This window comes from Ascaphus truei, chromosome 3 (assembly GCF_040206685.1).
Source record: "Ascaphus truei isolate aAscTru1 chromosome 3, aAscTru1.hap1, whole genome shotgun sequence".
NCBI classification, from domain to species: Eukaryota; Metazoa; Chordata; class Amphibia; order Anura; family Ascaphidae; genus Ascaphus; species Ascaphus truei.
In genome coordinates, this window is record NC_134485.1 from 70,099,870 (window position 1) to 70,113,549 (window position 13,680).

The window sequence follows — 13,680 nt, forward strand, 5'->3', positions numbered from 1 at the left end:
GTCCTTGGTGGTGGATTCTTCATATATCCATGAGGGAGAACTCTTTAATTATCTCTTTCATTTTTTTCCCAGTTCTATGTGATTGGGCGGAGGGCAAGCAGCCCGGTTGAATGATTTATCTTCCATGGGGTTTAATACCATATTTAGGTCTCCTCCTAATATTATTGAGGACAAGTATTCAGGGTCCACTCCTTCTAGTACTTTTTTTAAGGATTCGTTTTGGTTTTCATTTGGCGTGTATTTTGATCAGATCGATCGGAGAGCCAGCCAGAGACCCATACACCACTAGAAATCTACCATCTGGGTCCCTTGTTATTTTTGTCAGATTGTATGGAGTGCCTTGGCGAATTAAAATTTCAACTCCTTGCTTCTTACTAGTAAATGACGAGTAATAACTCATTGGGAACGTGTTTTGGAAAGTTTTGGGCGGATCCTGGGATGTGAAGTGCGTCTCCTGAAGGAAAACAATGTCACCCTTTAAACTCTTCAATTCTTGCAGATCTAACCTCCTCTTTCGATTATTTTGTAAACCTTTTACGTTCAGAGAAACCAGTTTAATAGCTGATTGGTTAGCCATTGGGTTTATTTCTACTGTGTTTGTCTGTACTTAGGAAGGGTGTTGGTATTGTCAAGACTCTCATGGAAGCAGTTCTCTCTTAACCGACCAGGGTCGGGGGGGGCGAGTGGAAGAGAGGGGGGGGAAGGAAGGGGAGGGACCTGCTGGGACAGTACCAGCAGGTGATAGAGAGAGTAAACTAGGCCTTGATGTGGCCTGAAAAATTACAACCGGTGTAACTTTTAACCGGCTTTTGGGCTGGAGGCCCGTGCGGGGGGGGGGGGGGGGTAAGTCCGGTGATGACAACCACGTGGGCCCCTAACTATAGATTACATAACTTTGCACCCCTCTGGGGTTGTCAACTGTAAAACTTGTGTATAGGAAGCCAGGGAGGGAAGGGGGAGGGGGAAATATGCCTAATACCTTTCAAAGTAACAGGATAGGATGAAGAAATACATTTGTACATTCAGTGTTAACAATTGGTTTCCACCATATATCGTCCTATTTTGTGGGTGCGAACGGCGTATGATCAGCAACCTGCAGCTTTGAGAAACTGCTGCGCTTTCGTGTCCATAGCAGGGTGCAGTAGTTAGTGGGTCCATAGTGGCATTCTTATGGTTTTAATCCTGGGGGGGTAGGGGGAGGGAGGTAAGGGAGGGGGGGAAAGAAGGGGATGAGGCTTGGAAGGGCTCATTCTAGGGTTTAAGGTCTGGGAAACGGGATTCGCATATCTTTTTTCAACCTTTTAGGACTCTTTTTCATAACCCCTTTCAACATATTTGGTTACAATAATACAAAAGCATTTATACACCCATTGTTAGCAGTCGGACATCACATTATATCTTCGTGTTTTATGGTGCACTTGAAGTTAATGAGAAGCTAGGAGGGGGGGAGGAGGGGGGAATTGGGCAGCTACATATTTTAAATAGGAGCCCTTGAGTATCAATTGGGATGACCCACCCCCCCTGATTGTTTGGGGTCTAAGGTGTCTACTGCGGTTCAGCTTTGGTGGGCCTAGAGTGGGGGGGGGGGGAGATCGCAGAATGCAGGCGGTGAGGCCCAGGCAATAACGGACCCTTTTCCCCTAACCCCTCCCACCAACCCCACAAACCCTGCTGTACGTCCATTTCTGTGACTGTCGGTCTGACTCTGCTCACTCACAGGTGGTGATAGGTGATATGGTCCACGAATGCAGACCCGACTTCTAGGTAAAGTTTTCGCACCAGCAGGCCCTCCACCCACCTCCCCAAAAACAAAACCCAACTGTGGGGGCCCAACGGGGCTCCCACTTCTAATTACGGGCGTGCTGGTGTGGGTGGTTGCAGGATCCAGGAACGAGTATCCTCCTCTGCGATCAGTCGGGCGACTGCTGCTGTGAAGAGGCGTGTGTGCTGCATCCTTGTAGCTTGTGAGTCGGAGGGAACCAGAGCAGCTAAGCAGGTGTGGGCAGCTCCATTTTTTTTCCACAGGTTAAATCTCAGCAGGGTCCTCGGGTGGCTCTCTGTTTTGACTCTGTTTGTGGGCAGCTGTTCTCGCTGATGCTCGCTCTGTGCGTCCTCTGTTTCCACTGGGGCCGTGGTTCGGCAGTTCTGTCGACCATGATGGAGGGGGGGTCAGGCCCAGCGCACGGGCAAACGGGTCCATATCCTCTGGATGGCGTATGGTCAGGAATCTTCCCCCCTTGCTGGCAATCAATTTAAACGGAAACCCCCAGCGGTATTTTATTGATTTCTCCCGTATTAGAGTCGTAAGGGGCTTCAGTTCTTTGCGGCGGATGATGGTTAGCCGCGAGAGATCGTTGAACATCAGCAGGGTTTCATCTTGGAATATTATAGATTCCCTCTCTCTGCAGGTCGCTATGATCCGCTCTTTGGCTGAATAGCTATGCATCCTCACGATGATATCGCGCCTGCATTTTGGATCATCCGATTTCGGCCCCAGGGCCCGGTGGGCTCTGTCTATTTCCAGATCCTTTTCATCCAAATCACCGCAGAGCATAGTGAAAAGTTCGGTTAGGTACGCTCTGATGTTTTCTGGTGATATTGTTTCAGGGACATTACGGACGCGCAAATTCTGCCATCTGTCTCTGTTTTCTTGGTCTTCTAGACCTTCTTTGAGGGATAGTATCTCCTCTCCTAACTTTATGATTTCTTCCTCTGCCGCAGACTACCTTGTGAGGGACTCCTCCATTTTATTCTCCGTCTCCATTGCTCTTGTTGTCAGGCTTGCAATATCTTGCCTGAAATCCCTGACTGCCTCTTTGATGTCCGCTTGCAGGGATGTGTGCAGTTTCAAGTGCATTGCGCTAAAGAGCTACTCCAGATATGCTCTGGTTTCTGGTTCCTCAGACCTCGGGCTTGCCTCAATTGTTGCCGGTTGTCTGCCGTCGGCGCTGTCTCTCATGCTCCGGCACCATCCTGTTTTTCTCCTGAGTCCTCCGCTCTCCTCCGAGGTGGCGAAAAGTATTTTGTGACCCGTTGGGCTGCCGTTTTTTTAACATTAGACATTCCTGGTCGTTTCGTCTTCAGTTTGTGCCAAGTTTGGTATAGATTTTCGGGCCAGAAGGGGGTTTTCCTATCGTTAGATGCTGGCGGGGCTTCGGACCTCCACGCTTACCCAGTCATATTCGGTGAGATCACCCAGAATAAACATTTTTAATGTGTTGAGGACAGACACTCTCCCCTCATTCTGTTGATTTGTCTCTTTAAATGGTGGGGTCAAAAAGGGGGGGGGGGCAGATTCTGGGTGGTCCCCAGGGACTGCAGGCAGAGCTCAGCTGGGGGGGTGCAAAGGAGTTTTTCCTCGTGTTTCTCCCAGGTGGCGCCAAGGCCCCAATAGCCAGAGATGGATGGCCACCCCTCCTCACCCTGCAGCCTCTCCAGTAGATCTATAAGGTGCTGGTACGCTTCCCCCCTTCCCTGTAGGATTTATGCCCTCTCAGGGCAGCACTGCGCCCCTTCTCCTGGGATCCGGTGTCAGATCTCTCCCTCTTGTTTCTAGGGCTGATGCGCGGGCCCAGCGGCCATTTTAGAGGGGGGGTGGGCAACACTGCTCAAAGCTGCAGGGCCCAATTTCCTCTATACCTCCATTTTGCTGCAGCCGGAGGGGCTCACCGACGGGGGGGCGGGGGAGATTCCCTCGTCCGCCTCTGCCGCCCGAACCCGCCCAGTGATCCGCCGTTTGGCCCGCCTCCTAGATGAACCGCACGGCTCCGGCGGCCATGTTGGGATCAGGGACGCAGGGGAATCAGACTCCGGTGGCAGTGGACCACCGGGCGCTCATCAGAGCAGCAAACACTCTGCGGTGAGTGGGCAAGCTGACTGGACCGCCAGGCCACTATGTGTTTTTATTTTGGGGGAGTTTTAGAGGGGTATTCCCCATCTACCTTTGACCTCAAGACGGAGCCGATCTAACTTGCGGCTTCCCTGCTCCATGTCCTGGCCACGCCCCCTCCATCTTTCTTTTTTTTAACGAAGAAATACCCTGTGCCCGCAGCGGAAGTAGATTTATGAATTAATACCCGTTTGAGGTTCCCCTGAATGTACTTCTTCATGGAGCTGTTTTCTGGAGGTGAAAGTGGATAATAAGCTTCCCGGGGAGGCACCGACCCGGGCAAAAGATTGATTGGACTGTAAAACGACCGGTGCGGCAGCAGTTCGCGGACTGAACTTTATCAAATACATCCTGAAAGTTGGAGTAGATATTAGGAAGGTTGGATTTGCATCCACTGGTATTGATACCCCAGCCCACGTTTGTGATGGAACAGAACAGTTCTTAAGACAACGAGAGCTCCGATGTCTGAGTTGAGATGAAGCCCAATCTACTACAGGGTTATGGAGTTGAAGCCACGGTATGCCCAGAATTACATCAATAGTATGTGTGTGAATTATGTCAAGTTGAATCATTTGCGCATGATCCATACCTGTCTCCAACTATTGCAGAGTTGACACCAATGAAATATAGGCGGCTGTACTTGTCTGCCATCGACCGTCTCCAATCTTACCGGAGATTTTCGTTGTATGAACGGAATGCCGTGTTTCTATGCGAAAGCCTGGTTGATACCCTGAGCTGCATTGCTTCATCTGGATCCAGGGAATTCTCGGTAACGGGAATCGTTGGAAGATTAAGAAAAAGAACGTGAACCTTCTCAGCGCCGGGACCTTTCCACTCTTCTCTCCCCTGAAGACTCTGATCCATGTGGATACATAGGATGATGAGATCCTCTAAATAATTAGGATGTTCCAGCGCAGCGAGGTCATCCTTTAGATTCTCCATAAGGCCTTGACAAAAAAACTGCTGCTAGTGCTTCGTCGTTCCATCCGTTCTCTGCTGTGAGGGTCCGAAATTCGACTGCGTGGTGGGCCACCATCCAGGTGCCTTGAGAGATATGCAGGAAGGAAGAAGAGGCCATTACTCCTCGTGTCGAAAACCTTTCAGAGCTCCTGAGTTAAGAGAGGCTACTCGTGAGATTCATCTCTCCCAGATAGGAGATGCCCAAGCCAGGGCTTCATCAGTTATCAGCGATATGATATAGGTGACTTTAGAACGCTGAGACACAAAAAGCGAGAGGGAGAAAGTTCAAATCGAATGAAACATTGGTGTAGAAACTCACGACAGCTGCAGAGATCTCCGCCATAGCGATTTGGTGTAGGGAGATGGGGCTCACAGGTGGCGTGAGTAGCTTGGACAGTGTCGGGACATCCGTGACTAGGGGAGTAGGTTTATCCGCTGCATGCGGTGCCAGATCTGCAGTTGGTAGTGCCGCGTGGTGGATTTGCTCCAAACGGTTGTTAATATGCTCTAGGTACTGCAGCATTTGTACAAGCGTGTCGGCGTGCAGGGTCAGAACTAGACCCACTTCAGCGGGGTCCATGTTTGTGGGGCAGAGCATACTGTAACGGATACCTGCCACAAACTGGATTGAACTGTGAGGCTGAGGTGGAGATACAGAAACACCGACCTGAGGCCAGGAGGTCACGTTCGGAATGCAGAGTCGGGGTTAGCCGCTAATGTAATGATTGCCTGTAAATGCATTTTTATTCCATGGTATTCATGTTGAGGATCTCCGGTGCTTATTTTAAAAAGTATCTCCGGTGCTGATATTAATGGGTATCAGCTCCGGAGACTCTCGGCATCAATCCAATGCAGGAAAAAAGCATTTTTTTCTAAGTCTCTCGTCTCCTTCTCTGCAGGTTCTCCTCAGCCTCACACCATCTTTTCCTGGCGTGAAGATTTTGGGAGAAACTCACCATTCTAGAGCTGCGATTCGCCTCAATAAATTAATCGAGGCTACTAGAATTGCACTAGTTTCAGAACCAGCCGTTAAATGGCTTATCGCAGCACACCTGGCAATTTATTTTGGATGGCTGAAAAAATTGGCAATTCATGCCTTTATCGCCTTCATATTGAGGCTTACAGAATAGCAGTAGACATTTTGGGTGAATAGGCCTCGATAAGTGGGTTATTACGGCTTATAAAATAGGCCCCTGTATCTATGTAACCCTCTTGGTACATCTCTATCTCTCCTTTTGCTCTCTCTTTCTTTTTACAATGCAGTCTTTCTTATTGCAAACACAAAATAGAGGATAAGCATAAGAAAACAAAACAACCCATGTGCACAATAAAATAAAGTAGTAAAAAAGTGCAGTTTCTTTTTTGGCAGAAATGTACAAAATCAAATATAACTGTATTTTCTCTTTGCTGTCTCCATCTGCAGTAGCTCCTCTTCTTCTATGACATCTAACTCTAACTGTGACTGTAGGAGGTAACCAGGCTCTCAAATAAAGGTTAAGCCCGTTTTGGTTACCCCTGATCTGTGTATAAGGGTCTAAGGGCCTCATGCAGTAAGCGTCGATTAAGTGAAATCGGCAAGTTTACCGATTAGTCATGTTAATGGCGATTTTTCCTCTCCGTATGCAGTAAGTGGCGAATACATTCAAAATCAACCCGAAAACAAATCCGCCCACTCTCACGATGATTATCCGATCACACACAGGTGTATCGGCGTGCGTGGCGGGGTGCTGATAGGTTGCCCAATCACAAATCTTGCTGAATCAGGCGAAACAAGCATGTATTGGATTGCGCGCCATATTTAAAGGCAACGTGTACTGCTAATCATTCTCTGTGTTGTTGGGAGTGAGAGAGAGAGAGACGCACAGAGCTGGCTGATTGAACATTTGCATATTGACGGAGAGACTTGTTGTGTATTGGGTGAGCTTTGTCCATTGTTGTTTTGTTTACATCTTTGTCTTGTTTTATATGTGGAAGTGTTTCGTGTGATTGGCTGTACATTAGTTGTCTGTTTTTTGTGAGTGCTGGAAGTATGCCCGCAAAGCATGGGAAGAGTGATGCTGGTGGGAGTGGGAGTGCTACTCGTGCGAGTACGCGTCGGAGTGAATGTACTGTTCAGGGGAGTGATGTTGCTGGTGTACCGAGTGGTGTTGCTGGGAGTGGGAGTGCTGGTGCTGGGAGTGGGAGTGCTGTTGCTGGGAGTGGGAGTGCTGTTGCTGGGAGTGCTGTTGCTGTGAGTGGGAGTGCTGTTGCTGTGAGTGGGAGTGTTGTTGCTGGGAGTGGGAGTGCTGTTGCTGGGAGTGGGAGTGCTGTTGCTAGGAGTGGGAGTGCTGGTGCTAGGAGTGGGAGTGCTGGTGCTAGGAGTGGGAGTGCTGGTGCTGTGAGTGCTGCTGGTGGCGCAGTTGCTGATGGGGTGGATGGTGGTGGCGTGCTTGCTGGTGGGCAGCTTTTGGAGGCTCTTCCATTGGAAGAAGGAGAGTCCAGTCAGCACCAGCCAAGCTCTGACCCTAAACCTGCTCGGAAGAAACGTGTGGAGAAGCCACGTAATCCTCGCTTCAATGACCAGGAAAATACAGCTCTTGTCACTGGCATTCTGGAGCACAATGACAGTATATATGGACATTTACTAGGTAAGTGTACCTTTACATTTATTATTCAAATACATGTGATCCTAGGTCATCTGAGTTTTGTTCATATGCAAATATGGGTTCAGAATATCTTTCTATGTTAATTAGTCTGGAAACACAGCTTTTTATCATGCCTTACAAGGACAACTAAACACAGGCGGTCAATTTGCCATAACTGCATACAATATGAATGCAACCTTGCTTACATGTATAGGTTTAGTAGTGAATGCTCATGTGCTTCACATATTACACATAAAACAGCATATTTGCTATCTCTTGGAACAGCTAGCAGTGTAGGAAACTGGTGCTTCTATTATTAATCATTTACCTCATATATTTTATATGTTTTTCAAGGGCGGACAAGTTCAGTAAGCAGAAAAGAAATGTGGGACACAATAGTCATTGGTGTCAATGCGTGTGGGAATCATGTGAGGGACAAGCGGAATTGTCACAAGAGATTTGATGATATTAGGTCCAAATTGAAAAAGAAAATACAACACCAACGCGTGCATGCTACTGGCACTGGAGGTGGGCCGACACCACAACGTCTCATATTAAGTCCATTGGAGGAGCTGCTTCGGGCAAAATTACTTCCCGTCGTCGTGGAAGGCTTACCTGGTGACCGTGATATAGGAATTTACCCCTCACAATTTCCACCAGGTGAGAAATATTACTGTACTAGGCGTGTCGTTGCTTACAGTTATTTTGCATAGTTACACTGCTTTTTATACTGTCTTCACAATATAAGCATACCTGCATCTATATATGTATATGTCTGATTCTGTATATATATATATCTCAAAATAGACATATATGTTGTAGTCCTACTAAAAGCAGTAACTAATATAGCACGTGCCATTGCGTGCTCATTTACATGTGAATTCCCAAAATGCATTGCTGCAGTGGAAGCAATTGATGGTGGGCGAAGATGGGGAACAACAGGGTAGTACACATGTGTAACACATGTTAATGAGAAATTATTACTAGCTACAGGTACAGAACAGAAATATGTATAATATTATTGTGTATTTTATTTATTTTACTCCGACAAACATGACATTACTGCCTATTTTAAGCATTCATCAAATATATTGCATGCAACGGCCTACAAACATCACTTGCACTAACACATCTATAGTTGTTTATGAAAAGGTCCATTTTTGCTTTAAGTCATATACAGACAGCATAATGAGGCACACGTATCATATTTTATGTCATTGTTTTCATAACTTAAAAACTGCACACGACTATTTAGCTCATCTACCATTGTGTTAAAGCAGCTGCAATTAATATCTCATCACAGCATACACTTCAACAGAGGGGGTGGGGTTCAGCACACACACTAATTACAGCCTCATTTTAGGGTCAACTTAGTTCACACCATTTTCACCTGTTTCAAGTAATTGAAAGGTGTGGCTGATTAGGCTTTTTGGGGAAGGGAATACCGTTCTTACAACCTGACTAGCACAACTGAAGTTAATCACACTCATTTGAAAGCTTCACTTTAGCTACTAAATGCCCCAACAACTCATTACTTATCAAAGCGTACCTCACACATTAGTTCACTCATATCTATAGTTGAACTACTACTATCAACGACACATTATCACACACTGCATGTGTTGTCTTGTTGAGTCACAGCCACATTCAGGTGTGCCACATCTTATATTAATGTACCACACATATCCTCTACCAAAAACAACACTTTTTGCAATATGACCACCTTCATGATAACCATTGTGAATGGTCATCTCATGATAGTTATGTACATTATGAAACTGATATCACTACACAACATATGATTTTTATGTACAAATTTTATCTATTTATCCTCACGCATTACTGCAGGAACATAGTATGTTTTATGTTAGGGAACTCAAAAGTTCTAAGTACACAGGCATGTACATTGTTATTACAACTATTTATGTTCACTTTCACACACACATTTTGGGTTAAGGAAATGATGCTGTTAGGTACTCATAAATACAGAACATACAATAACTGTTTGTTCAATATTTACACATGTAAATGTAAAACTTATGTTATTGTTATATATAGTTGCCCCTGAAGGACATGTGTCACCTGAGACTGAACAAGTGTCTTCACCTGGGTCAGCCAGCTCAACACACCTAGAAGGTGAGTGTATCAGTTGGTGGCCATATAATATGTGCTCTTCTATATGTTATGTTGTCATGTTCATTATTTGTTTTGCACATCTTCTTTAAATAGGATTACTTAGTGTCAGTGAAAATGAAGTGTAAGGCAACTTGTATTGTGTTAGTGATGTTAACTATCATGTAGGAGTTGTGAGTTTACAGCAAGTTTTCATTCACTCATATTTCATACTGAGTCCAAACATTATTCTTAAGTCAAGGTAGTTTTTAATGTGAGGTTATAAAACGTATGGAAACATGTTAGTTGTTACTTATGACACAGTACAATTACATAGTAACACAGCAGAGATTAACATGCCATTTAATAATGTGTACATTTATTTGTAGAACATGATGAAGAGGATTTTGATGATGATGATGATGATGATGATGATGCCGCCGCCGCCGCCATAGACACACAAATACAAGCAAGTGACCATGAAGAGGTTCCAATTGAAACTGTTTTACCGCCAAAACGTCCAGCAAATACCACATATGATGCAATTGTAGCTTCTGAGGGAAAAATTGTGGAAGCAGAAAATCGTCGCCATTCTGACCTGATGACAGTGCTGGAAAGGATGATTGCACTGCAGGAAGAAACAGTTTCACAATTGGCACATCTCCACAGAGTCTTCATTGAAGTGCCTAAACAGTTGCAAAAAATCAACACCTCATTCGAAGCATTAGTTGTTCAGCAAACACAAGCTAATTACTGGAGAATGACTAATGTACCACAATTCAACACCTCCCAGCCAGGATCTGTTCATGCAGGTCAGTTTTCACCACATTCATCTGATATTCATTCACCAGGCCCAAATGTTACCGGTCAAGTAGCAGACATTGCTGTGCAGGTTCCTGATGACATCCTACCGCTGCCATCTGTACAAATTCAGCAGCAGACACCTACAAAGGAGGCGACAAAAACAAAACAAGACACACATGAAACAGACCAACCATCACTTGTGCAGTGTCTACCAACTTGCTCACATGTGTCAGTGGGCACATGCCCTGTCCGTGAACAGTCACTACCCAAAAGCCCTGTAGGTGAGTCACTGGCCAAAAGCCCTGTAGGTGAATTGCTGCCCAAAAGCCCTGTAGATGAATCGCTGCCCAAAAGCCCTGTAGGTGAATCGCTGCCCAAAAGCCCTGTAGGTGAATCGCTGCCCAAAAGCCCTGTAGGTGAATCGCTGCCCAAAAGCCCTGTAGGTGAATCGTTGCCCAAAAGCCCTGTAGGTGAATCACTGCCCAAAAGCCCTGTAGGTGAGTCACTGGCCACAAGCCCTGTAGGTGAGTCACTGGCCACAAGCCCCGTAGGTGAACAGTCACTGGCCACAAGCCCTGCCCGTGAAGTGCCAGAGGCCACTCAAAGTGGCTCTGTTGTGCCTAAAGTTGGTGGCAAAAGAAAAAGGAAAATTCAAGAGACAACAAGCAGGCCTGTTACTCGCTCGCAAAAGGAACAAAAAAAATAAATGTTATAATTCAGAAAATATGTCTTTGGCCTTGTTTTGTTGACTTCAGATTATCTAATTACTATTGTATGTATGCTGAAGACTGTGTTGTTTCCAAACTTTCAAGTATGTTCTTGTACACGTGAAGTTTTGGAAATGTTAACACTCCTAATTAATGAATAGTGTTATAAATATTTATGTTTTAATCGTCTGTTCAGTAATGGTCCACCAGGAGCCAGTTGCTAAGTTTAGAGAAGCTGCCATTGACTTTGCAGCAAAACATTGCATTTGGGTGTGTTAATTGATGTAATCATTGCATGTGCATATTATTTTCATGCAATTATAAAAGCACCTATTTAACTGCAAACATCTTTCTTGTACGTGTACAGCAGGATTTTGTGTTAAATATTACTTACCTTTGGTGGCCATTGTAATGTTGTCCTTTAATCATTTATGTGTTCTTGTTTCAAGAACATCTCTGAATTGATACTAATATATATGTAGTATGTATTGATATATGCACACACACACACACAGACACACACTGTGTGTGTGTGTGTGTGTGTATATATATTACTATCTAAACTGGTATAGATGTATTTACAAAAAACATACACTTCATGCTTCCTTGTGAAAACACACTATTTTAATAATACAGGCCTAATGTTTGACAACTATACTAAGTGTGAGCCTCTAACATTATTGGGTGCAAACAAATGTTTATTACTTAATTCACTCATGTTTATCACCATTTAAATAGGTTTCATACAAGGCCTACTTACTGCCATCAATATGTTGTGTGTACTCCTGCAATATAAAAAAAAAAAAAAAGATACATTATATATATATATATATATATATATATATATATATATATATATATATATATATACATATACATATATACACACACACACACACACACACACACTATACATATAGTACAATATACACTATATATATATATATATATATATTTTTTTATGAGAGAGATATATTTATATATATATAGATACACACGTATTTAAACTCATGCAGACAGGTAGTTAACCAGAATTTCAAATACACACAGAAATGTATGTGGGAAAAAAACATTTCATTTTGCAGGTGTGTGTATTTACTGATATGGCTGTCTAAGCACTATTTTCACACAGTGCTCTTTGTTATTTTTCTAGAAAACTCAATGTTACTGAAATAAGTGTAGGAATGTTTTCACAAATGAGATAAAAAAATGATACATGTTTTTCCCACATTCGCCTATCACTAACCACAAAACTTAAACCAATTAAAAGGACACATCCAATTGGCGTTTGAAATAAGGAGTAAAAGTAGTTACTTTTGTTGACCTTGAAAACGAAACACAGGAATTTGTTAGCCATTGAGCAGAATCATTTTGATGAGCAAAGAAGACAGAACTGCACACATCTTTTGTGCTACTCTGACATGGCTGATGAATTCGTTAACAATATGAATCCCCTCTTAGGTTATAAGTACATGGTTTCAGAAGCAATTTTAAACAGTCGCGGACACAAAGCAAGCACACGCCAAATCTATGATTTGATTCGAGCTAAATATCCTTATTACCAAGACCGTAGGCATGCGCGGAATTTTAATTCCTCAATAAGATTCACTTTATCAACTAATGACTTTTTTGAACGTGTGCAGGATAAGCTAGAACACACCTATGGTTTCTGGAAGATTGCAAAGGAAAAGCATTTTACCCTGAAAGAGGGCACATATATTGTTGTGAAAGGCATATTTATTCCTAATGCCAATAGCAATGGATCCGCTACTACTGTTCCGTGTGAATCGATACCTGCTGCAATATCTGCACCCTCCATTCCTGAAACCCACATTGTACAACAACAAAACTACTATGATTATGTACCAAGCCTTTCAGCTGAAAATGCATTGGAATGGGAACCAGAAGAAATGAACCTACCTCCCGACCAATTGTTTGAAGAAAGCAGTGGCGATTCCTATGAGCGCTTCATGGAGGAGATGTGTGTCATACTGGATTCAGCGGGTGGGTCAAGCGTGGATGAAAATGCCTTGCATTTCTGGAGCGACCAGTTGCAGCCAGACGAACAGTTAATTCTAGAAGAATGGTAAATATAACAACCGTTATGCGTTGACTGTGCGTTTAAATGTTTTTTTTTTTTTAACCACCATTTTCCCTTTCAATGCGTGGATACAGCGTAACATTGCAGACTGCATAACATGTAGCGATCACAAAGAAATTGTTGCCGAATACAATATAGTATAACCTGAAAGAGTAGTACACATTGCTGACGGAATAAATATACGTACTTTCCTATCCCTTTAAGCATATTAGCAATATTTTAACATAACTCTAACACATACCTGTTTTGTTATCATGCAACATTTAAAAGCGGGTCCACCACGTATAACGTGGGACCCTTGTCATGGGCCAAGGCGTCCTTAAAAAGGATTACGGATGTAAGTCCCGCCCCCAAGCGACGTGCGCGCCTCAAAGCCTATTGGCTGTCATGTTTTGTTATAGTAACGGTAACTGCAGTGTGTCATGTGTGCGGCTCAGTGTTTGTAGGCGCCAACTGGGCGTTAGCTGAATGTTAATTGAGTGG

General features: G+C 44.1%; 1 protein-coding gene across 1 annotated transcript in view; it reads left to right on the forward strand.

The window, feature by feature from the left end:
* The window catches only part of LOC142490647 (uncharacterized), a 50,639-nt gene that overhangs the window by 24,354 nt on the left and 12,605 nt on the right, over positions 1-13,680 (forward strand). Inside the window, exons 2-3 of the mRNA XM_075593065.1 lie at positions 9,532-9,609; positions 9,975-10,670. Of these exons, the coding sequence (XP_075449180.1) occupies positions 9,532-9,609; positions 9,975-10,670 (774 nt within the window). The remainder of the gene's footprint in view (positions 1-9,531; positions 9,610-9,974; positions 10,671-13,680) is intronic.